Source organism: Lagenorhynchus albirostris, chromosome 2 (genome assembly GCF_949774975.1).
Source record: "Lagenorhynchus albirostris chromosome 2, mLagAlb1.1, whole genome shotgun sequence".
In the NCBI taxonomy this organism is placed as follows: domain Eukaryota; kingdom Metazoa; phylum Chordata; class Mammalia; order Artiodactyla; family Delphinidae; genus Lagenorhynchus; species Lagenorhynchus albirostris.
Window position 1 is genome coordinate 77,501,602 of NC_083096.1, and position 24,270 is coordinate 77,525,871.

General features: G+C 49.8%; 2 protein-coding genes across 8 annotated transcripts; both read left to right on the forward strand.

The window, feature by feature from the left end:
• The first annotated feature begins 965 nt into the window (after positions 1-965).
• On the forward strand, positions 966-9,002 carry SELENBP1 (selenium binding protein 1). Its single transcript, XM_060138895.1, has 12 exons — positions 966-1,061; positions 3,580-3,636; positions 3,782-3,894; positions 4,183-4,368; positions 5,036-5,156; positions 6,387-6,569; positions 6,849-7,027; positions 7,487-7,565; positions 7,661-7,782; positions 8,036-8,128; positions 8,295-8,413; positions 8,613-9,002. The coding sequence occupies exons 1-12, from the start codon at positions 1,058-1,060 to the stop codon at positions 8,773-8,775; spliced, it is 1,419 nt and encodes a 472-aa protein (XP_059994878.1). The 5' UTR covers positions 966-1,057; the 3' UTR covers positions 8,776-9,002.
• Positions 9,003-13,660: 4,658 nt separating this feature from the next.
• RFX5 (regulatory factor X5) lies at positions 13,661-24,270 on the forward strand. Of its 7 annotated transcripts, none has more exons than XM_060138894.1 (11): positions 13,661-14,067; positions 14,932-15,060; positions 15,309-15,342; positions 15,762-15,844; positions 16,329-16,448; positions 16,635-16,754; positions 16,896-16,977; positions 17,282-17,483; positions 17,719-17,819; positions 17,973-18,077; positions 22,950-24,270. In XM_060138894.1, the coding sequence occupies exons 1-11, from the start codon at positions 13,934-13,936 to the stop codon at positions 22,950-22,952; spliced, it is 1,113 nt and encodes a 370-aa protein (XP_059994877.1). In that variant the 5' UTR covers positions 13,661-13,933; the 3' UTR covers positions 22,953-24,270. The 7 variants fall into 7 exon arrangements, with proteins under 7 accessions (XP_059994877.1, XP_059994876.1, XP_059994875.1 ...); XM_060138893.1 differs by lacking the exon at positions 22,950-24,270 and adding an exon at positions 22,492-22,943; XM_060138892.1 differs by lacking the exon at positions 22,950-24,270 and adding an exon at positions 19,423-20,108.

Genomic DNA, 24,270 nt, shown 5'->3' on the forward strand with positions numbered 1-24,270 from the left:
CTCTCTCCTGGATAGATGGAGAACCTGAGTTTTATGGCTTGTCAGGGTCAGCTAGGGACAGCGGCATCAGGCTGGGCTACCCTTGGGCCCTGCTACCCTGCCCTGGGGAGCTATTGAGGCACCAGGCTGGGAGAAGAGGGGGAGGCATTGCACTTTCACCTTCTGAGGTTTATAAGGGTAGTAGAGGGTAATAATGGCACTGCCAACTTTCCTTCCACTTCAAAGCTCAAAAGGATGGGTCTGGAGAAAGTGGAACCTGGACACACGACCCTGCCCTGGCAGGAAGACATGGGTGAGCAGTCCTTGGGGAACATGGTTGTCTGGAATAAGAAAGCAGTCTTAGGAGAAGGCTGACCCTGGCTGTGGTTGCAGGAGCAAATGGGCCCACAGCCCTCGGTGCCCCTAAATGCCAAGAGACAGGTCCAAGTACAGAGATGAGCATTTAGAGACCCAGGAACTTGGCACATACACGCTCACGCAAACACACACACACACACACACACAGGCACACATGCACATGCCCTCACAGGCATAAATATTCTGGCAGGCACGCACTCAGGAACACACCGACATGCACAGGCACACATACATACACAAGCACAGGTTTTTACACACAAGCACCCTCACACAGGCACACAGACACAGATACATGCATGAAAGTACACACGCAGGAAACACCCAGGTACACAGGAGCAAGCACACACAAACGCACATGCCCAGGCACCCACTCCACTAAAGAGGAACGTGCGCAGGCACAGCATATATCTGCACATGCACAGGCACCTGCGCACACACACTTGTACACACATACAAGCACACAGCCAGTAACTCAAACACAACCGCCCAGGCCATTTGAGAGCGCCCTGCCCAGGAGCTATCAATCATCCACTCCGGGCGGCGGCCGGGCCCTCCCCCTTCCCCGCCCACCCCCAGTTGGTGGTATAAATTCCGTCCCTTTGCCCCTTCCCCGCATAGCCTGCCTCGGACACCAGCACAGCCCTCCGTCTCTGCGCACTCCTGGCAGACCCGTCGGGAGCAAAGCGCACCAGCAAGCAGCATGGGTAAGGAGGGGGGCTTCTGACAACCGTCGCTGACCACCAATGGCCCGACCCGCAGAAAGTGACAGAAAACTTGGAGGGGGAGCTGGTTAGGAGAGAGAGCGCCAGGCTCCGCTCCACCGGCCCCGCCCCACCCCCACCCCTGCATTTCCCAGCTTAGCCGAAGTGCTGGAGGCGTCTGGGAAGGAAGGCAGAGGGACTGCTGGGAAGGGTGACTTTGGGCTCCCCCCGACCCCGCCGCTCCCCAGCTGCAGCCTGCGGCCAGGGAGCCTTTCTGCAGCTGAGAAAATAAGGATAGGTGTACTTAGGAGGAGCTCTATCTCTCTGTCTGTTACCATAGGAGACAAACAACCCTGATTTCAGCCCTAAGCCAACTTCTTACTGCAGGGAGTAGGGAAACCAGGCCTCTGTGACCAGGTTGCTCTTTAGCTACCCTGCCCCACCAATCACTTTGGGAGGGAAATCAGGGAGCCCCCCTCTCTCGCGGTGGGAGAGGGGCTGTTTCAGTGCGTCCCACCCTCTCAGTCCGCCAAGTCCTCCAACTCCTCCATCCATGGACTCCTGGATGTCAGGCTGAGGAAGAGTCTGCGTCCGGCTGGGAGTACTGAGGCCCTTGCCCCCTGTGGATCTGGGTCTTTTCTGGCAGAATGCCCAACAAACCAGCCTGGCCTTGGGAAAACCCAATGAGCTTTCCCTGGGCTCATCTCAAACCCAAAGGTGTTCAGAGATCTTGCTTGAGATGCTTAAGACAGGGGGAATGTTCCCCCCGAAAGAGGACTGATGCTCAGTGGGGCCCGAGTGGCACGCAGGGCCTGACCCTGACTCTCAGAAATGCTGTGCGGGATGCGGCAGTTAGGGTCTGGGACGGGGAGATGGTGCTGAGGGGCAGTACCTCCTTCACACGCCTCTTTCATACCTTTACTTCTCTCTCAGTCTCTGGTTTTGCAGATTTTGCATCTCTGTCTTGATGTCTCGGAGTTTTGAATCTCCTTCCCCTCCGCCTCACCTCCTGTACCAAACCCTGACACAGCTTGGTCGTATAGCAGAACAAGTCTCCTTAATTCCTTTGGACTGGACCTCACCGTGTCCCATCCCAGCCCCAGCCCTCTCTCTGGGCACCAGGCACTGCCTGGGATTTCTGGCACAGCGCTACCCATATTTATACAACACCTCTCACTTAATAAAAGTACTTCTGAATATTTTGTCTTATTTGGCCTTCATAGCCACTTAGAGAAGAAGGTAAGATATTATTACCCCTTTTAGGTGAACAAAGGGGAGAAAATGGAGAGAGTAGATGTCACACCTGGACCTTGACGCCACGCTTCTGGACTCAAAAATGCTGTTGCTGCCTCTCAGCCTCCTAAGTCACTTGGCTGCTGCAAGTAGGGGGACCTGGCTCCCTGGCTGAGTGCCTGAGCCCAGACACCAGTGGAGGCTCGATTCTGGGCCAGTAGCCGGACTGGCCATGGGACCAGGCAGGGAGGCAGTGTCAAGTCCTGTGAACTCCACTCCAGGATTTCTTTTGGCCTACAGCTCCCTCTGTTTATTCCTCAGCCTTTCCTCCTGGTTAGGCCCCAAATCCTGATGCTTAACGCCTGGTGGCAGCCCTCCTTCTCAGCGACTGACTTTGGTTCCTGACTTTGGTCCCGTACATCCACGTACTGGCTTCTCTTGCCAGACTTCAGGGGACAAGGAGGGCCACTTCCTACAGCTCTGGTGGGTGGGCCTCTGAGCTTTCCAGGGTTGGGCCAAACAACTTGCTTTACAGATAAAGTAAGTGGATGGGGCCCACCCAGGGGTAGAAACTGGTCTAAGGACGTTCAGTTAGTATCCGTCCTGCAGCCTTGAACTTCAGCCTCCTCTCCCTTACCAGACCCTTGGTTATATAACCCAGGCTCTGGCCAGCAGCCTGGGGTCAGGACCCAGAGGGGAGGGAAGCAGGAAGTGTTCCAGCTCCTGGTTTAGATACCTTTCAGTGAAAGGAGCTGAACGGGCACCACCGTCACTCCCTGATGGCTATTCCTCAAGAACAGCCAGGGTTTACGGGCTCCTACCGGGCAAGTACAGAGCTGCACCCTTGACGGCAGCTTCTTGTTTCTTTCTCATAAAAGCCCATTGTGGTCTTCTTATTACCTTCTTTTTACAGATGATGTGGAAACTGAGGCCAGGGGGGGTTAGGTGATTTGCCTAAGCTCCCGTGGCTAGTCAGTGACCAGCTGGGATTGGGGCCCAAGTCAATGTCATAACCACTGCACCACACCACCTCCCCTGCACTCACCCTTCTCCTGCCTCCCCTGGGTCCTGCTCAAGGGTCTGTGCACCTTCAGGTCATAGCTCTGCAGCTCTTCCCGCCATCCCCACACACTCATCAGGGTTTTGAGGGTCTGGAGGGGACCTGAGACAGTGCCCCTGCCTTGGCCACTGGCAGCCGGGGGTTTGGGGGGCTCGGGTTGCAGCATGTGAGGAAGGAGCCTTCATCCTCCAGAGCGCGGTGCAGCCATATGCCCCATTGTTTCCACAGCTACGAAATGCGGGAAGTGTGGACCTGGCTACCCTTCACCTCTGGAGGCCATGAAAGGTAAGTGTGGGAAGACTGAGAGCCAGCACCCCCAGGAGTAGGCAAGCCAGTGCCTCCTACCGATTCCACTGCTGACACACACCCTGCCTTGCCCCGGCCCTCGTCCCCACCCTGCCCACCCCACCACCTGCTTTCTACCCTCTAGGTCCCAGGGAGGAGATTGTCTACCTGCCCTGTATCTACCGAAACACGAACACTGAGGCCCCGGATTATCTGGCCACTGTGGACGTTGACCCCAAGTCTCCCCAGTACTGCCAGGTGAGGTGGGGCTTGGGCACCAGAGGACCCTCAGACCCCTCCTCTAGCCCTGGCCCTGGCAGTGCCCTTTCCCTGCTCCATCTTTCTTCACCCTCCCTGGGTATGGTTGTTCAGGCTGTTCACTGCACAAGGGCACCGCCCCCCCCCCCACCCATGGGCGAGGGCAGTGCTGAAAATGAAGTCTGTGCTGTGCTACCGGGATGAAATGGATCCAGAGGGCCCCTTCTCCGTAAGCGCGCAGAAGCGTGGTCTGGGTGAGCACCACCCCTGCCCGCTCTCCTATCCTAGGTCATCCACCGGCTGCCCATGCCCCACCTGAAGGACGAGCTGCATCATTCAGGATGGAACACCTGCAGCAGCTGCTTCGGGGACAGCACCAAGTCGCGCACCAAGCTGCTGCTGCCCAGTCTCATCTCCTCCCGAATTTATGTGGTGGATGTGGGCACCGAGCCCCGTGCTCCGAGACTGCACAAGGCACGTCTTCTGCCCTAGCCGGCTCTGGGCCCCTAATGTGCCCGCCACCCAGGGCAGCCTGTGGTCAAGGAAGCCGCCCCTAAAGCAGCTCCCTCCAGCTCTTGTGCAGGGTTGGGGCTCAACAGCAGCGAGTGGGGCTAGACTTTGGAGGAGAGTTACCAGGTGTGCTGGGTCATCATCACCCAGGGGCACCACAGGGGAGGAAGGAGGCTCTCGTTTTTCACTCCGAGCTGGAGAAGGAGCCATTTCTGCCCCAGCCAGTTAGGAGCCCAGGGCTTTCCTTAGGCGGGAGCCTCTGATCCTTCCTTTCAACACTTTGTTGAGTGCCTTCTTTGTGCCAGGCACTCACTGCTGGACGCTGGTGATACAAAGCTGACACTGGCGTCCTCCCAGCTTGGGAGGAGCTTATGGTCTCAAAGGGCTGTGAGTGCCCTCAAGACAGGCAGGGTGAGAGAAGTCCATGTTTTCTGCTGGGGAGTTATCAGTCTCTGTGACGCCCCTGCTGCTCTGCAGACTCAGTCTTTGCCATATTCCTGCAGGGAAAATTGTGTCTATGTTTCAGAGGAAAAGAGGGTAGGGTCAGTAGATAGAAGTGTGGGAGGAGAGGAGTGAGGAATGGGGACTCCTGGCCCTGTAAGATTCTGATGCCATTCCTTACCCTTTCCAGGTTGTTGAGCCCAAGGACATCCATGCCAAGTGTGACCTGGGCTACCTCCACACCACCCACTGCCTGGCCAGTGGGGACGTGATGATCAGTTCCTTGGGAGACCCCAAGGGCAATGGCAAAGGTACCTGCCAGCATTGTAGGCACATCTGTGAGGGAAGCAGATCCCAAACCGAGGGAGGGATGGAATGACCTTCCAGGGAGAACCAGAGGGCAGGGTCTCATCCAATATTTAAACTATAGTCAAGTAACTTCAGTTGTTGCAATTATTTTTATGAAGGTGAACCTTAAATGACGAATTCACGTACAAGTTATAGTCAGAACTGTCTGCCGTGGGAGACGTGAGCAAGTACAGACATGGCCCCAGAAAACACGTGCATTTAATATCGGCCTTCGTGAGTTCATGAGCAAATCTCACAGTCCTTGAGATCCTTAATTGTCACAGCCACTTTCTCATTTATGGTATGATCAGAGCTTTCACATAAAATGTCTACTATGTGCCAGACGCAACCTATGAGATAGATGCTACTGTGATCCCTGTGTTACAGATTAGGAAGCTGGGGCACAGACTGGCTAAGTAATTTACCCAAAGTCAGCCAGCTGTTAAGTCACAGAGCTGGAGCTCAAACCCAGCAGCGTGGCTCCAGAATCTGTGTCCTAATCACCATGCTGTGCTGCTTCTCTCCCGGCCTTACGTATTTCACCAGAGCTCCCCATCCAAGGGCTTGGAGTGAAGTATCAGTTAAGGTCATCCAGTTAAGGTGACTGCATTAGACTCTATTTAAGTGCTTTTTCCAGGAGATGGGATGCATGACATTCCTAGATTTAAGAGCACTTAGGAGTAGACATCTGTTTACATTTGCAAAGAAGTGGCAAGGTGTCATGACATATTCAGCTGGGGAAAAACATAGTGGGCATTCATGTGGAATTACAGATAAATATAATTTTCTCTCTAAAAACAAAATGGAGTGAGTGAGCAGAATGGAGTCTAGACTCTGGCAGGAACTCTACCCTGAAAGTAGGAGGCTAGGCAAAGGAAGCACAGGGTATAGAGTCCCAGAAGGTCTTGGCTCAAGGGAGGAAAAATTTACCCTGTGGTCTGGGAGAGGGATGAACTTGATGGGAGGTAGGGGTACCGGAGTAAGTCCCCACTTCTTACCCGGCCCTCTGGGTGGGACCCTTTGGACAGGTATCCAAATTCACCTCCTGCATTTAAGGATCAGGCAAACTCAGTGGGAGGAGGGGCACCAGGCAATGGGCTTGGAGCCTCTGGGACAGGCCTTGGGGGTGAGGGCTGGGTGCGGGTCGCACCTCCACCAACTCTACCTACCACCCTACTTCCTTCCCTGCTCAGGGGGTTTTGTGCTGCTGGATGGAGAGACATTTGAGGTGAAGGGCACGTGGGAGCGGCCTGGAGGTGCCGCGCCTATGGGCTATGACTTCTGGTACCAGCCTCGACACAATGTCATGGTCAGCACTGAATGGGCAGCTCCCAACGTCTTACGAGATGGCTTCAACCCCGCTGATGTTGAGGCGGGTGAGAATCCCCCACTCCCCGTGGGCTGGCAGGAGCCTGGTCACACGAACCCCTGCTCTCTATTCCAAACCCCTACTCTCCAGCCCTCTTGCTTCCCTCTTGTGGACCCCAGACTCTTGCGGTGATGATACAGGGTGTGCTGAGTGCTCTGACTACTCAAGTGTCCTTCTGATAATCCAGCCCATCTTTCAACCTTCTCCCCTGTGCTGTGCCCCAGCCTTGGCCCATGCCCTCCCGCCCTGATCCTGATTCCATCTTCCGGCTGCATCCCCACCCCAGGGCTGTATGGGAACCACTTACATGTGTGGGACTGGCAGCGCCATGAGATGGTGCAGACCCTGACTCTACAGGACGGCCTCATCCCCCTGGAGGTCCGCTTCCTGCACAACCCGGCCGCTGATCAGGGCTTCGTGGGCTGTGCCCTCAGCTCCAACATCCAGCGCTTCTATAAGAATGAGGTGACGTGCACTCTAGCCCTCTCCTCCTGGCAGTCCTGTCAGCACTCTGCCCAGCTTCCATAGCCATGACGCTCCCTTCTCCCTAGGAGTGACCCAGGCCTCCTCTGCCTGGCTCCACCAACCCAGACTTCCCAGGAATAAAAAACAAGGCCACCTGCCCTGCCTGCCTCCTCTCAGTCCTAGGCTAATTTCTCCCTAAGCCCTAACTGGCTATATTTATTTATTCATTCATTCAAAAAATATTTAGTGAGTCAGGCACTGTGTTAGGTGCTGGGAATACAGTGGTGAAGCAGACATGATCCCTGCCTCAAGGGGTTTGCATGGGGGTTAGACCCTAGTGGCAAGAAGGCCCTGCATCTACTCTCTCCCTGTAGACAGTATGCCTTGGGGAGACCCAGATCTGACACTCATTGCCCAGCTCTGACAGGCTCACCTCTCTGCCTCTTGACTCCAACGCAGGGAGGTACTTGGTCAGTGGAGAAGGTGATCCAGGTGCCCCCCAAGAAAGTGAAGGGCTGGATGCTGCCTGAAATGCCAGGTGAGTGCTCAGGAGAGTGTGGGAATCGGAAGGTTGATTCTCAGGCTGGGGAACAAGAATCTTAAGGTGCCTCTGAACTGCAACCCCCCACCCAGGCCTGATCACTGACATCCTGCTGTCCCTGGATGACCGCTTCCTCTACTTCAGCAACTGGCTGCATGGGGATCTGCGGCAGTATGACATCTCTGACCCGCAGAGGCCCCGCCTCACGGGACAGGTGGGTCCTAGCAGGATGGAGAGGAAAGGAGGGAGGAGGTAGAAGTCTGGGCATGAGGTGGAGGGTATGAACTGGCTGGGGCATGATAAGGGAGGTGCAGGAAAAGCAAAGATGGGGGCTGAGGGATGGTTCAGGCCGGGACCACGGGAAATCGTGGCTAGACGCGGGTAACGTGAGGGAGTGGGGCTCTCTTCCTGCAATGTCCTAACCTCCCACCACTGTCCTCCTTTATGCTGTGCACCTCCCCACCCAGCTCTTCCTCGGGGGCAGCATTGTTAAGGGAGGCCCCGTGCAGGTGCTGGAGGACCAGGAGCTAAAATCCCAGCCAGAGCCCCTGGTGGTCAAGGTGAGGATCTCTCCGCGTGCTCGTGGGCCCCTGAGATCTGTGCTGGAGAAGTATGGGGGAGGGGGCTGGGCAGCGGCTGAGCATGTCCTTGGGGTTTGGGTGGTGCCACTGATTCCCGCCTAGGATCTGTATGTAACCCTGGGGTCTGACCCCTGGTTTTCCCAAGGGGAAACAAGTGGCCGGAGGCCCTCAGATGATCCAGCTTAGCCTGGATGGGAAGCGTCTGTACATCACCACGTCGCTGTACAGTGCCTGGGACAAGCAGTTTTACCCTGATCTCATCAGGTAAGAAGTGGACAGCCTGGGCTCCCCTCCCAGCCCTCCCCTCCCAGAGGGGTTTGGCTTTCTGAAGACTCCTTGGCTCTGCTTCCAGACTCTGCGGCCTCCTCAGGAACCCCTCTCCCTGCCCTCACACTTACCTAATTCTTGGGGGAAGGGGACGGGCCCCCTCTGACCTCTTTCTTCTCCCTCCTGTTTCTACCAGGGAAGGCTCTGTGATGTTGCAGATCGATGTAGACACAGTAAAGGGAGGGCTGAAGTTGAACCCCAACTTCCTGGTAGACTTTGGGAAGGAGCCCCTCGGCCCAGCCCTGGCCCATGAGCTCCGCTACCCTGGGGGCGACTGCAGCTCTGACATCTGGCTCTGAAGTCCACTCCTTCTATAGCCCCACTCCACACCCTGCGCCCTCACTTCTGGAGGGACCCGGCTTCGCTCTGCTCTCTCAGTCCCCGACCCTTGGCAGCTTGTCCTCCCAAAGCCAAACTCAGGCTGTTGAAACGAATTGAGCCGTGTCTCTAGCTACCCACCACTGCTGCGAGCTGCTCACTGAGCTCTTGGAAATTATTTCACTAAGAAATAAACTGGTGAAACTTTTCCTGAGATCCCCTTGTCTTTGGGGGCACCGGGCCTATGACTCCTCCTCTGCCGACCCCCTGTATCTTGCACGGGAAAGTCCTGAAGAGGACCAGGGTGTGGGATGGTTATGATGACTGGTTCATACCGGTGATCACAGCACGATGCTAAGGGCGCCAGAATCTCACCTTTATGGCCAGACAGAACCTGAAGATTATGGAGGTGGTCGTCACAAGGAAAGCTGACAGGAAGGAAGCTGTCAATCAGTGTTCCTAAACTTTTTTTTTGTTTTTTAATTCGTGCTTTCTTTGAATGAACCTAAAATCTCACCCACCACCCCCAGGAGAATGTAATGTGCCCCCTCACACACAGGAGATACCTTAGACCCCTGACGTAGATGATGCCATCAGTTGAACACACTGTTCTGAGGAGGTTAGGTGTGTCACCTCCTACCGGGAAGACAGGAACACGATGGGGCAGGAGGGCTGGGAACATCAAGGTAACCAACCCAACACACTAGGCCCTGGCATTCTTGTTTCCTCACCTGGACAGTGTTTTAGAACCTTGCCCAAATCAGAGATGCCTCCTTTCTCTGCAGTAAGTCTTTAGTTGTTTATAAGAGGAATGGGATGGAAGTTTCAGGAACCTAAGAGACAGCAGCCAAGCAGTAATTCTAAGATAATTTTTTTAAATTTTTATTTATTTATTTTTGGCTGCGTTGGGTCTTCGTCGCTGCACGCGGGCTTTCTCTAGTCGCGGTGAGCAGGGGCTACTCTTCGCTGCCATGCGCAGGCTTCTCATTGCGGTGGCTTCTCTTGTTTCGGAGCGTGGGCTCTAGGCGCACGGGCTCCAGTAGTTGTGGCATGTGGGCTCAGTAGTTGTGGCTCGCGGGCCTTAGAGCACAGGCTCCATAGTTGTGGAGCACGGGCTTAGTTGCTCCATGGCATGTGGGATCTTCCCGGACCAGGGCTTGAACCCATGTCCCCTGCATTGGCAGGCAGATTCTTAACCACTGCCCCACCAGGGAAGCCCCCAAGCAGTAATTCTATTGACTTCTATTGACTCTCTACCCAAGACAGTACCAAGTAACATTCAGGTATTAATCTACATTCTTTTCAGTCTTCCGCAAAGGTGTCTTTGTTTTAAACACTGGAGTAGTCTAAGACCCCCGAGATGGCCAGGCCTCCCCCAAGAATGTATTACACTTTCTTTCCCTTTGAGGTCTTTAAACATGCTCCCTGAAACATCTACCTCAACTCGAGTCCAATTCCCTCCTGCTGCCTTACCTGCCATCTGGGCCAGGTTGCCATTTCCCTGGGAAAGCCCTTCTTCCCTGACAGCTCCAGGTTAGGGGCCTCCTGCACGTTACCTCAGCGTGAACATATGTCACATTATATTGAAAATCCCGGCTTCCTCCCAATACCCAGCTTGGATAGTAGCACATAGTGTGCCTTAATGAATAAGTGACTATAAAAGATGATTAAATTACAGGGAGCCTTGGGATTTACTGGGTCTTAACAGAAGTCTATCCTAGGTTTCTACCCTGTCCTTTTCAATAACCAAACTTCTTCAGAAAGAATTTGCCTTGGGACAAGTAAATAGTTGATGAGGAAACGTCCTTTACAAAATTTCAGCTAGTAGACAGGAATGCATGGTCCTGGTGAGTCACCACGCCAGCACCCCAGGTGGTTAGGCCCCGGGGATCCGGCCCTGTGTGGAGGGGTAGGCATTAGCTCCCCCAATGTGTGAGAGCCTGTGGGAGCTGGATTCCATGTTCTGTCATTCCCCGGGACATCAACCACTGCCCCTAAATCGATGCCCACAACCCCAAAGCCCCCCCAACCTGACGCAAACACAAAACGAAAAAAACAACCAACCAAACAAACAACAAAGAATTTCAGCTAGTAAATTCAGAAGGAGTGACAGAATTTGGATAGTACCAATTTGTAACCTCTAATGACAATTGGATCCAGGCAATGATCATCAGTGGCTGCTAAAACCATTCAATGAAAGACTGAAATGGTGCTTCATAATGGATAGATCAGGCGACCAAACCTGAATACACTATTCAATCTTTACGTCACGAAAAGAGTTCCTCCTGTGACGCAATAGGAAGTACACAGCACCACCTATGAAGTATTCTTGCCAAAAAGCCAAAATTAATCTGATGAAGCCTGCAGAGCTCACAATCAGTTTACAGGAAATACAGGAGACAGAAGAACAAGTTTTAAAATCCTAAAAACACTATAAAGGTGAAATCATAAAAATGCAGAATGTGGGAAATTCTATAGAGCAAATGACCGGTTTCCTCAACAAATAAATTGAGAGAGAGAGAGAGAGCGTATAGATTAGAAAGATTTAAGAAACATCAACCAAAACCAAATGCAATGCAATGTGTGGACCTTGCTGATACTGATTTGAACATATTGACAGAAGAGTAGCCCCCACTCGTCGCAACTAGAGAAAGCCCATGCACAGCAACAAAGACCCAATGCAGTCAAAAACAAATAAATAAATAAATTTTAAAAATATGTATTAGTAGGCAATGTATAATAGCACCTAAGAACAAATTCTGAATCCAGGCAGCCCAGTTCAGATCCTAACTCCATCACTAACTGTGTAAACTTGGGCAAATTATTAATCTCTCAATGCCTCAGTCTCCTTATCTGTAAAATGGGGATAATCTATCAGATGATTATCCTATCTGATAGAGTTGCTACAAGATAAAAATGTAACATATGCGAGGCCCTTAGAACAATCCTCAGCACATGTTAAGCTCTATATAAATATTTGCTGTTATGATGATGCTTATCAGGCAATTTTTATTGTTACTTCTCAGGGCAAGGACCATTGTACGTTATTCAGCTTTGTATCCCCAGCTCTTAGCATAACACCTGGTGTAAATGAATAGTCAGTTGCCTGTTTTTCCCATCTCTAACCTCCCCAGCCTCCCCACTCAACCTCACCTTTCTACAGTGCTGTCAAAATAATCTCCCTTACATAGCTATGATACTTTTTCTCCCTTTGCTAAAGCTTCCACTTATTCTCTGCCACCTGCAAATTCCTAAGCCAGCATAATTTACCCCAAATTCTTTTTCCAGTTAAAGTGCTCTATATTCCCCTTCATACCAAACAGTGGTGTTTGGGGTATCTTTCCATCAGTCTATACCCATATTTGTATCTGAGCACCTGCAAATCTACGCAGTCTAGAGCAGTGTTCAAGAGAATGGGCTCTGGGACTTCCCTCGTGGTGCAGCTGTTAAGAATCCACCTGCCAATGCAGGGGACACGGGTTCAAGCCCTGGTCCGGGAAGATCCCACATCCCACGGAACAACTAAGCCCGTGTGCCACAACTACTGAGCCTGCGCTCTAGAGCCCACGAGCCACAATTACTGAGCCCACGTGCTGCAATTACTGAAGCCCGTGCCCCTAAAGCCCGTGCTCTGCAACAAGAGAAGCCACCACAATAAGAAGCCTGCGCACCACAACAAAGAGTAGCCCCCGCTCAATGCAACTAGAGAAAGCCCGCGCACAGCAGCTCGCAGCAAAGAAGACCCAACGCAGCCAAAAATAAATAAATAAAGTAAATAAATTTATTTTAAAAAAAGAGAGAGAGAATGGGCTCCGAAGGCAGACTGTCTGACTTTGGATCCTGATTCCAGCACTAATTAACAGTGTAACTGTGGACAAGTCCCTTCACCTCTCCAAATCTGTTTCCTTGTCTATAAAATGGAGGCAATAATAGTTCCTACTTCAAACCGAGGTGTTTAGCATTTGGTCTGGTATCTGGCACACAGTTAACAAATAAATTTTAGCTGTTATTAGAAAACCTTCCTGCCAGTATATCCTTATTTCCCCAACTCTGCGATCCTCTGGGTTCCCCCGCTACCCACAGAAGCTGGTAGTAGGGAAATGGAAGCTGCAAAGGGCGATGGTCATGAAATCAGGCAACACTGCTGTCCTCTTTACAAAAGCACAATGACGATGAGACTGGAGAACTATAAGTCAGGACTATAAATATACTGATAGTTTTGGGTGTAACATATCTGCTGTGCAAAACAAAATACTGTACTCCATTCAAAGGGTGGTTACCCTTGAGTCTGTGACCTCTGAAATTAGATGCACCGCGTGGTCTGTTCCTGCATTTTTCATGGCAGAGGGTTCATTGCTTTCATCTGATTCATGACCTTAAAAAGCCTTAACTAAGAGAGTGAAGAACCCTTGACCTTTCAGTACAATGTTCTCTGAGGAGAAAAAATTCATGTGGGCATCCAGCACCCCCCTGGGGAAGTTAGTCAGAATTCCAGTGTTCACTGACTGCAGAACTTTGGGGATGCAAAGGCATTAGCAACTCTTTGGAAGGAGATAAAGTACACTCGGGAAACCTAGGAACACTACGGGCACTTTAGCTTAACGTGGTACAGCTACTGAGGTTTGGCGACCTCCATCAATGAGGAATGTGAGCTTGTGTTTGCAGGTTTCTTGTGAGTGTCTTCATGCGTGTTGGCTGGTGAGGGCTGGGGGGAATGGTTCAACTTGCTTTTCATCAAAAGGGGATAATGTGAGCTTACAGCGAACTTCCATCACTACTACCTATAATTTTCTAGTTATTTTATCATCCATTGAATCTTTTCTTCCTGTAGCTCTGACGACCGAAGGCAAAACTGAAACACGGAAGGAGAAAGCAAAAGCAAAGAAAGCTCCAGAAGGAGGCGAGCACCCGGTCTTTCGTCCTGCGGTCCCTTTAAGAGAAGAACCTCTTGGGACCGGCAGTCCCAACCGACCCCAGTTTTAACCGAAACCTAACCCGGACTTCCCCCTCTTGACTCAAATAAGACCAACTTTGGATTTTCCCTCCCCTATTGACCAATCAGATTCTGTTACCAGGCAGACTTTAGCTGCCGCCGGTGCGAGCCCGGCGCCTTCTGTCTCCGGGTGGCAGCAACAACCAATGGTAGAACAGGCCGTCCGAGTATCTAGGCAGATCGGGGCTGTTCCAGCCATTCAGAAAAAAGAAAATAAAGCAACGCACGAGCCCGCTGGGCCAGGACCGTGGGGCTGGGCTGGAGTGAAGGTGGCTGCGAGGTAGTTTCTCTTTCTCCCTTACCTTTATTGTTGCTTGTGTTGGAAGGCGACTATTCAAAGGTAGGGAGGGCGCAATATGAGTTGGGAGGAGAGCAGAAAAAGATTTTGGCTGTATTTTCAACTGCTTCTTCACCCATGTGCACGTGCCCCGAATCTGGGACCCCATTCCCCCAACCGGGTTTCCTACGCCCAGCCCAGGAGTTCCGCTACCCTGAACCCCTCACTTTGCAGCAACGCGGGATTGAATGGAGGGGGAAGGGAGGGAGGTGGGGGCGCGCATCAGGATGGGATGTTGAGGGAGATGACGTAGGGGCCGGCGACGTGGGGAGGGGGAGCTGCGGGGGAAGCCGTGGCGAGATTAAGTAATGAGAACTTGGGCCCAGTTTTTTCCAAGCCTGGAAGGGCAGAAAATGTTCGTATCCTTTCTGACCTCCCAGGCAAATTCAGTGGTGAGGAGCATATTAGAGAATTAAACAACTTTGTCTTGTGGTTGTTATTGTTGTTTTTGAGGGGAAGGAGGGCAGTATGGGGTCAGAGGCAGAAATGAAATTTTCTTTCTAACGTGGATTCCCAGTCGCCCCTATCTCTTCCTTTACAGTTTTCCACATTTAGGAGACTGCAGAAAGGTGGGGCAGATAGAATGGAGATGGCAAAGATCTCTGGGTATATATGGCCCTGGAGAAGTAATGGAATAATTTCTAATTTTTGGAGAAGGCGAGTTTTAGAAAAAGACCACTGGGGAAATTTGGAGGCTTTCTTTCTGTTTTTCTATCTTCCTGGGTAGAGAGATGAGGAGTGCCCTGGGGCCTTGGGGCGGGGTGGGGGGGAGTTAAATCTTCTTGTCCTGTCTTCTCCCAACTCCAGCCCTCATGCCGGGATGGCAGAAGATGAACCTGATGCTAAGAGCCCAAAGACTGGGGGAAGGGCCCCCTCAGGTAGTGCTGAGGCAGGGGAACCCACCACCCTCCTTCAGAGGCTCCGAGGTACCATTTCGTAAGTACTCATCACCACCTCTAAACCTCGTTCCGGACCTGGGGATAGATCCCTGTAGCACTTCACTTCCTCTGTAGATGATCTCCCCCTCCCAAGCAAGTGCATCTGACCAGGGGAGATTCTTCATCATGGTAGCAGTACTTGAGCACCTGCTAGGCTTTTCAGACCTCGTCCTCTCCCTGGCAGTCAGACATAGGGATGGGGAAAAATCTTGTGTATGACCTCCAGCTTTCTCCTCTTCTCCACAGCAAGGCCGTGCAGAACAAAGTAGAGGGAATCCTGGTGAGTATTCTGGGGAAGAGGGCAACAGGGAGACAGAATTGGTGGGAGATGAGGATGGTGAGGATATGGGTAAGAAAGGTTTATGCGAGTCAGTGTTGTCTACCCTGTCAGAAGATAATTGGCCTTGCAACTTGCTATCACTTTGACCTGGAGCATCTCACTTCACCTCTGTGACCTCTTGTGTAGAAGCCCAATAGAAATAAAATCAGAGGTGGTCCCCTCCGCTCCCCTTCTCACCTTGGTAGCCCCTAAGGGCTCCTCAGGGCAGAGTGAACGCACAGCCTCAAATCATTTCTAAGGTCCTTTGTCAGCCTGCCAGTCACTACATCAGCTGAACTTTTTAGTGAGGATCAGAGGGTCCTACCTTGGGTCCTTCTTGGCCTTATTATTTCTCCTGCCTCTGTTCCTCCCTACCTCAGCAAGATGTACAGAAATTCTCAGACAACGACAAGCTGTATCTCTACCTTCAGCTCCCCTCAGGGCCCAGTACTGGAGACAAAAGGTAGGTTTGGTGCTAGAATTTTAGATATCAGAGGTTCTGATTCTTTTTTTTTTTTTTTTTGCGGTACGCGAGCCTCTCACTGTTGCGGCCTCTCCCGTTGCGGAGCACAGGCTCCGGACGCGCAGGCTCAGCGGCCATGGCTCACGGGCCCAGCCGCTCTGCGGCATGTGGGATCTTCCCGGACCGGGGCACGAACCCGTGTCCCCTGCATCTGCAGGCGGACTCTCAACCACTGCGCCACCAGGGAAGCCCAGAGGTTCTGATTCTTAAAGAAAGGCTCCCTAAAAAGGGGCAGGGTGAATAGGAATCCTCATAACAGTATCCTTAGTGGGGAAGAAAAATCCCTCACCTGCCTTGGTTTACCAGGGAAAGGTGGATTCTGGATGAACTGATTCAGTCCAGCACTACTGAGGTGATAATCTGGATAGAACCAGGGCAACTGTTGGGATGTTAGTAATACTTGTCTCTTTTACTTCTCTTGCAGCTCAGAGCCAAGTACACTCAGCAATGAGGAGTACATGTATGCTTATAGGTGGATCCGCAACCACCTAGAAGAGCATACTGACACCTGCCTGCCAAAACAAAGTGTTTATGATGCCTATCGGTGGGTGGATGGGGGGTGGGTGGGATGGTGGGCACAGGACTACCCCCTCATCCCTGAAGAGCTCCCTGCCTTGATAGAGCCTGACTTCTTAAAGGGTTTCCCAACCTTCATCCCCAGGGACCCTCTGAACCCACTCCCAAACCTCCTTCTCTGAGTATCTTCCCACTCTGTCCCCCACGCACTCAGGAAGTACTGTGAGAGTCTCGCCTGTTGCCGCCCACTCAGCACAGCCAACTTTGGCAAAATCATCAGAGAGATCTTCCCTGACATCAAAGCCCGAAGGCTTGGTGGCCGGGGCCAGTCCAAGTATCCTTGACTGGAGAGGTTGTGCTAGAGGACCTGGGGAGGAAAACTTAGTATGTGAAGGGACAGGACTGGAAACAGCCCAACCTTTCTAAGGGGCTTGGAGACCCCCATGTGTTGGTTGCCCCTTAACTTAAACGTCAGATATTGTTACAGTGGCATACGAAGGAAGACCTTGGTGTCTATGCCGCCCTTGCCCGGACTTGACCTAAAGGGCTCTGAGAGTGTAAGTAACAACCCTCCAACTGCACTCTTCTCTCCAAGGTAGAAGTCAGAGGACTTTGGGAGATGTTTTGAGGCCTGACACAGCCTAGGTCATTCTGCACACAGTTTCTGGGTATATAGGACATGCCCTTCTGCCTACCCTACAGCTGAGGCAGAGGAGGGAGAGAATTTGTGGGTTTCTGGGATGGGTTGATAGAGGCTACTCCCATCCCTAGTCTGGTCTTACTTATGGTCAACACTGTGTCTGAGAGGGGTGGAGGGTCCTTTGTTCGGAGTGTGATTGGGCGTGTCCTTCCCCACTGCAGCCAGAAATGGGCCCAGAAGTAACCCCAGCACCTCGAGATGAACTGGTTGAAGCAGCCTGTGCCTTGACCTGTGACTGGGCAGAGCGAATCCTGAAACGGTCCTTCAGTTCCATCGTTGAGGTCGCCCGCTTCCTGCTACAGCAGCATCTCATCTCTGCCCGATCTGCACACGCCAATGTGCTCAAGGCTATGGGGCTTGCTGGTGAGTGGACCCCCTCTTATGTTCTGAGAAACCCTCAGCCACTTTCAACCTCAAAGGCCCTCCCACATCCTAGGATAGAGACACCTTGGATTTGCCTTCTATTCCTAGAGAGCCTTCTAGGACATACCTTAGACCACCTTCTTTCCCCTGCCTCTACCAGTCAGTCAATCAGAATCGCCTCCCTCCTCCATTCTGTTTCCTCCTCACCTTGTTACCTTTTCTGGCACCTCTGCAGAAGAGGATGAACATGCCCCTCGGGAACGGTCATCTAAATCCAAGAATGGTGTAGAGAATCTGGAGGGCGGAGCCCATAAGAGACCAGAGAGACAGGCCCAGGTGAGGAAGTTGATGCCCTTGACCTGGCTCCCCTGGGTTGGGGGTTTAGTATATCCTTCACCCAGTGGGTCCAGTACTTTCTCACCTCCTGTGTCTGTACTTCCTCCGCTGTCCAGTCTTCCCACTTTTTGTGTTCTTCTCTTTACTTTTTAGCCTCCTAAGGAGCTGGACCCCCGGGCTGGGGCTGGCCTCCCAGCACGCGGAGAGCGAAAGAAGAGTGTAGTGGAGAGCCCAGCGCCAGCAGCCAATAACCCACAGGTTAATGCCCTAGTGGCCCGGCTGCCTCTGCTTCTCCCTCGGGCCCCTCGCTCGCTTATTCCACCAATCCGAGTCTCTCCACCCGTCCTGGCCCCCAAGCTTTCTTCAAGCACTCTGAAAATGGCTACACTGCCTCTGCCCCCTAGAGCTGGGGGACCCCAAGCAGCTGTGCCCATCATTAACATGATCTTACCAACTGTTCCTGCTTTGCCTGGACCTGGACCTGGGCCTGGGCCTGGGCAAGCTCCACCTGGGGGGCTCACTCAGCCGAGGGGCACAGAGAACAGGGAAGTGGGCATAGGTGGTGACCCGGGACCCCATGACAAGGGTGTGAAGAGGACAGCTGAAGTACCTGTGAGTGAGGCCTGTGGGCAGGACCCACCAGCTAAAGCAACGAAGCAGGATATAGAGGATACAGGAAGTGATGCCAAAAGAAAACGGGGGCGCCCTCGAAAAAAATCAGGTGGAAGTAGGGAAAGGAATTCTACCCCTGACAAGTCAGCAGCTGCTGTGGACTCTGCCCAGTCCTCAAGGTTACCACTGGAGACGTGGGCCTCTGGAGGGCAAGGCAACTCAGCTGGAGGGTCAGAGAGGCCAGGGTCAATGGGAGAGGCTGAGAAGGAGATGCTTGCCCAAGGTCAGGCGGATGGTGCTGTTTCCAGAGGAGGAAGGGGCCCCAGTTCCCGGCATGCCAAAGAAGCAGAAGATAAAATTCCTCCTGTCACCCCGAAAGTGAGTGTCATCAAGGGCAGTAGAAGCCAAAAGGAGGCTCTTCATTTGGTCAAGGGAGAGGTAGACACTGCAGCACAGGGTAATAAAGACTTAAAGGGGCATGTGCTTCAAAGCTCCTTACCCCATGAGTGAAAAGACCCCAAAGCAACACCCCCATGATAGGTATGTGGGGAAGAGTGCTACGTTAACTCTACCTGTCTGCCTAGTAGAGGCCCTTCTTTGCACTTGCTTCTCACTTGGCTCTTCATTCTCTTCTGTATAGACAGCTGAGGCACCCTGTCTTGCATAGTGCCTGGTTCTTGCCTCTTACCTTTCCAGCTCAATACCCTTGGCTTTAGAGTCACTAATAAATCTGTACTGACCATCTTACCTGGATCCCTGTGCTATCCTGTGGAAATACAGGGATGGAGTATGATGAATGTATAGGTTAGGCATCTTTCCATTTTAAATCATAGAAAACCTAACTCAAACTGGCTTAAAAATAAAAATGTATTGGCTCATGTGACTGGAAAGTCCAGAGGTAGTGCTGGCTCCAGGTAAAGCTGATCCAGTGGCTCAGTATGTCTCTAAATACGTGGTTGATTTTCTTCCCCTACTGTTCTACCTTCTGTAGGATCAAGCCTGGTCCACCTCATGGCTGCCAGCACTCCTAGGATTACACGTTTTCCTCATTTATGTCCAGCCAGAAAGAGAGGGCATCTTTGTGCCAGGAATCGTAGCAAAAGCCCTAAGATTCACTCTGGTTAGGCCAGCCTGGGTCACGTGCCTGCCCCTAACCAATCACTGTGGCCAGGAGTTTGGTAAATGCTAGTTTGCTTATTTATTCTACATCATGGACTGTACCTTTTGAAAAATGGGCAGGATCAGCCTCCTTAGAATCACATAGATCCCTAAATGGAAACTGGGAGTGGGGAGTTCCTGGGGAGACAGCTGACACCTAGCCACTGCTATGAAGTACCTGTGGTTTTAGCTTGCTAGGCTGAGACCAGCTATACCTGCTTCCTCTTTTCCAAATAGTCTTGCATTTTCCTTACTGCAGCTATAATCTCTTTCCTCTTGTTCCAGTCTCAGAAGGAATGAGAGGGAAATCATTCTTCTTTAGGGACTATCTCTTTAGTCTCGTTTAGATGACAGTCCCCTTTCTTTACATCTCAGAGATGGATATCCTTCCTTTTCCTGTTTCCAAATTTTAGGTTTCTCCTCATTCCTGCTTCCCTGTCCCCCACCCTACTGCCTCTTTCACCATGTAGAGTGAAAGATTTACTCCCTAGTCGTTTTATTAAATTCATTCTGTATCCACCAGGTGTCAGTCTCTTGTCATGTACGTGTCAGGACTTAGCCAGGATTGTGGGGCTTAGGCTATGTGTATGGAAGGGGGTAGCTGCACATATCAGGGAGCACCAGTAGGAAGGGAATCCAGGTATGTATTTGGAAAAAGCAGTAAACCAGCTGAAATTACTTGAGGACCTACTGTGTCTTCTGCATAGGGTAGCTTCTGTCAGGGATTCTCAGTTTTCTTTCAGGGAGCCTTCATTCATTTGTTCATTTATTTCCACAATTGCAGATTTTTAAAAATTATAATATGTAATGTTTGATATCTATAAAGAATATATTTAAAATGGATAAATTATGAAGCATAATAATTAAATGACCCATCACCCAATTTGTACATTAAAACATTAGAAATACCATTGAATTTCTTGTGTTCTTACCCTGTCCTATCCTTCTGCTTCTCCCTAGAGGTAACCACTATCCTTAATTTCGTGTTTATTAATTACCTGCCATATATATATATATATATATATATATATATCTTTCCATATATGTATATATTCTTTAAAAATGTATTGTTCAGTTTTGCTTTTTAGCTTTACAAAATTTTATTCCCTAATACTCCCCTGTGGTTTGCTTGTTTATTTCACTTAACATTATTTCTAAGATTCATCCATGTTGTTGTAGATAGCTGTTATTTGTTCATTTTTATCCATGTAATATTTCAAGTGCATAAACCACAATTTACCCATCCACCTATCAGTGGACATTTGGGTTGTTCCCAGTTTTTTGCTGTTACAAATGATGCTGCTACTAACATTCTTGTACAGGTTAGTGCCTTTGTCTTTATTTTTATTTATTTATTTATTTATTTTTTGGCCATGTTGGGTCTTCATTGCTGCGTGCAGGCTTCCTCTAGTTGTGGTGAGCAGGGGCTACTCTTCGTTGCAGTGCACAGGCTTCTCATTGCGGTGGCGTTGAGGAGCATGGGCTCTAGGCACGCGGGCTTCAGTAGTTGTGGCACACGGCCTCAGTAGTTGTGGCTCACGGGCTCTAGAGCACAGTCTCAGTAGTTGTGGCGCACGGGCTTAGTTGCTCCGTGGCAAGTGGGATCTTCCTGGACCAGGGGTCAAACCTGTGTCCCCTGCATTGGCAGGCAGATTCTTAACCACTGTGCCACCAGGGAAGTCCCAGTGCCTTTGTTTTTAGTAAGATTTCTAAGATGGTTCCTTTGGTCTGTACACCCTCTGAGTTGGAGACTGTTCCCTCTTGTCTCATTCTCTAGAAGGGTTTACATCAGATTGAAATGAACTGTCCCTTGAAATTTTGATAAAACTTACTTGGTAAGCCCTCTGAACCTGGCATTTCTTTGTGGGAAATATTTTAACTATTGATTTAATTTCTTTAATAATTATAGGCTATTTGGGCTTTCTATTTCTTCTTGAGTCAATTTAGGTAAAATGTTTTTCTAGAATTTTGAGCGTTTTATGTCATTTTTTTTTAATGAAATTTATTCCATGTTCCTTTTTGCCTCTGCTCCCTGGGTAGTTGTGTCCTCCTTTTCATTTCTTCTGTTTACTTGCATCTTCTTTTTTCCCCCCTTGGCCAGCTACACCAGACATTTATTTTACTTGTCTGATTTTAGCTGCCACTTTGGGCTTTGTTGATCCTCTGCCTTATATATTTGTTTTCCACTTCATTAATTATGAATCTTATCTATAGTATTTCCTTCTGCTTTCTTTAGATTTAATGTTAGGTTCTTTTACAACATCTTAATTTTAATCTTAATTTTTATCTAATTAATTTTCAAGCTGTCTTTTTTCTATTATAAATTTTGAAAGACCCACTTCCCTATATTCTCCAAATTTTTCTGTTTAAAGTATTTAAATTATTACTTAGTTCTAAGAATATTTAAATTACCTTTATGACTTTTTTGATTCATGATTTAGAAAAGTTTTATAAATTTCCAAAATCTGGATATTTAAAATTTTATCTTTTTGATACTGATTTTCAGTTTAATCACTTGTGCTTAGAAAATGTGGTCTCTATGATACCAATTCTTTGACGTTTGTTGGGAGTGTTATTTTATATTCTGTAACTTATCTTGGATGTCTAAATCTGTTGTTTTGTTTTCTGCTGACTCCTGCCCATGGCAGTTTATTTCCTTGTATATTTTGTATTTTAGTATTTTGAGGTCCTATTTTGAGCTCTTAATCTTAGATTAAGATTCCTTAATCTAAGGGAATCCAGTAGGCCTAAATTGGGTGTACTTTCCTCCAGAGAGGATATGCATTTGTTTCTGCCAGGAGACAAAGGGTGCTCCTTACCTGGGACTGTGTTAGCCCCTTCAAGAGTCCCAATTTGGGCTTCCCTGGTGGTGCAGTGGTTAAGAATTTGCCTGCCAATGCAGGGGACACGGGTTTGAGCCCTGGTCCGGGAAGATCCCACATGCTGCGGAACAACTAAGCCCGCAAGCCACAACTACTGAGCCTGCATGCCACAGCTACTGAAGCCCGCGCGCCTAGAGCCCGAGCTCCACAACAAGAGAAGCTATAAGAAGCCTGCACACCACAACGAAGAGTAGCCCCTACTTGCCGCAACTACAGAAAGCCCACACGCAGCAACGGAGACCCAACGCAGCCAAAAATAAAATAAAATAAAATAAAATCTATCTTTAAAAAAGAAAAAAGGGTCCCCATTTAATTCAGGAGTCCCAGGTTTTCTCCCCTGCTTTGGCCAGGTCCAGGGCTTAGCCTCTGTTCACAATAATGATACTGGCATTTGTCCCCAGGGCAAGCCAGCTTCTCCTACTGCACGTTACTCATCCTTCATAAGGTTTCAGCTCAATGTTATTTTTCCTTCCTCTAGTGATCTCTTCTACTTTCTGATGAGGACAGCGATGTGCTAAACATTATGTTTGCTGGAATTTATCCAGGATCCAGTTGTATTCTAATGGGAGAGCCCTTTTTCTTCTCCGTGCTGCCAGAAGTAGGAGTCCATTACTGTGGTTTTGACATTTCCCTTCTTGTTTTTTAAGACCTAGGCACTTGTTGGAAGCTAGTTGACTTAGGCACTGTCTTCAAGTCAATAGTGATCATAGCACAGTGTGAGTTATGTTAGCAGTAAGCACAGAGAGCTATGAGAGCCCAGAGGAATAGCATATAGATCAGAAATGACTTCCTAGTAAAGGTGGGTAGGACAAGTCTAATTCATAAAGCAAGGACAGAACAACAGAAGACATGGTAAAAAGAACTAAACCATGATCCTCATTCTGCTGCATAAGAGGTGTAAATTCAAAGAGATTGAGTAATTTGGGAAGCCTTCATGGAAAAGGTAGGCTTGAGTTAAGCCTTTAAGGTAAGTAGAGCTTAAATAGATAAAAAAGAGGAGGGCATTCCAGGAAAAGCACGGGTTTGGGGATAAGGGACGTGAGCAAAGACATGGCAGTACAACCCAGTAAAGACACCTGGCAGAAGGGATGTGTGTGAACAAGAGTGAGAAACTGGAAGAAGAACACACAACCATTGAATTAATGGTTGAAAGTTACCCATTGATTGAATGAATGAATGAATGAAAGGTATGAAGTTTGCATTAGAGGATGGAGGAACTGAAGTCAAATAGAACCAGCCAGGCAGCTGTTGCCATTATCCACGTGGGTGGAGATGAGGGACTGGACCAGGCTGCTGACATGTTAGAGATCATAGGCGTATGGAAAAATAAACCACTGGTGCTAGAATAGATAGAAGCATCCAAGGAAATACTGCCCTCACCATGACTGGGTTTGGGGATGTAGCCATTCACTTTGGGAGTCAAGACCACTGGGTGATTTTGAGATTATATGAATATTAGGGGGCTTTTAAGTAGCCTATTTTAAATCTTTACCCTATTTTAAAAATCTAACATGAAACAAGTTAAACTGTAGTTCAAGCAATCTTCAGTTTATTAGATGAAGTGTTAAACTAAGGTTTGGGGGACTGCCTACTGCTTCCTCCCTACCATTCCCTATTCTCTCCCCAATACCCTGTTCCCCACTCCCATTGTTGTCTTTTTTCATTTTAGCCGTATCGTAAATTGTTAGAGGTAATTTATAGTTTACTAAAATTTGAAATAATCTTTTGCTATTAAACCAAGTCAAACTCAATATGTTTAGTCTATGGCCTCAAATAAATGAATTTATTGTTTATTTTTG

Excerpts from the sequence above, each read along its gene's own strand:
- SELENBP1 (XM_060138895.1), top strand. Across the intron at positions 7,566-7,660 it reads GATGCTGCCTGAAATGCCAG|GCCTGATCACTGACATCCTG; the intron begins GTGAGTGCTCAG and ends CCCCCCACCCAG. Across the intron at positions 7,783-8,035 it reads GGCCCCGCCTCACGGGACAG|CTCTTCCTCGGGGGCAGCAT; the intron begins GTGGGTCCTAGC and ends CTCCCCACCCAG.
- RFX5 (XM_060138885.1), top strand. The coding sequence starts at position 13,934 with ATGGTAGAACAGGCCGTCCGAGTATCTAGGCAGATCGGGGCTGTTCCA. Across the intron at positions 16,449-16,634 it reads AGTGTTTATGATGCCTATCG|GAAGTACTGTGAGAGTCTCG; the intron begins GTGGGTGGATGG and ends CCACGCACTCAG. Across the intron at positions 17,820-17,972 it reads GACCAGAGAGACAGGCCCAG|CCTCCTAAGGAGCTGGACCC; the intron begins GTGAGGAAGTTG and ends TTTACTTTTTAG.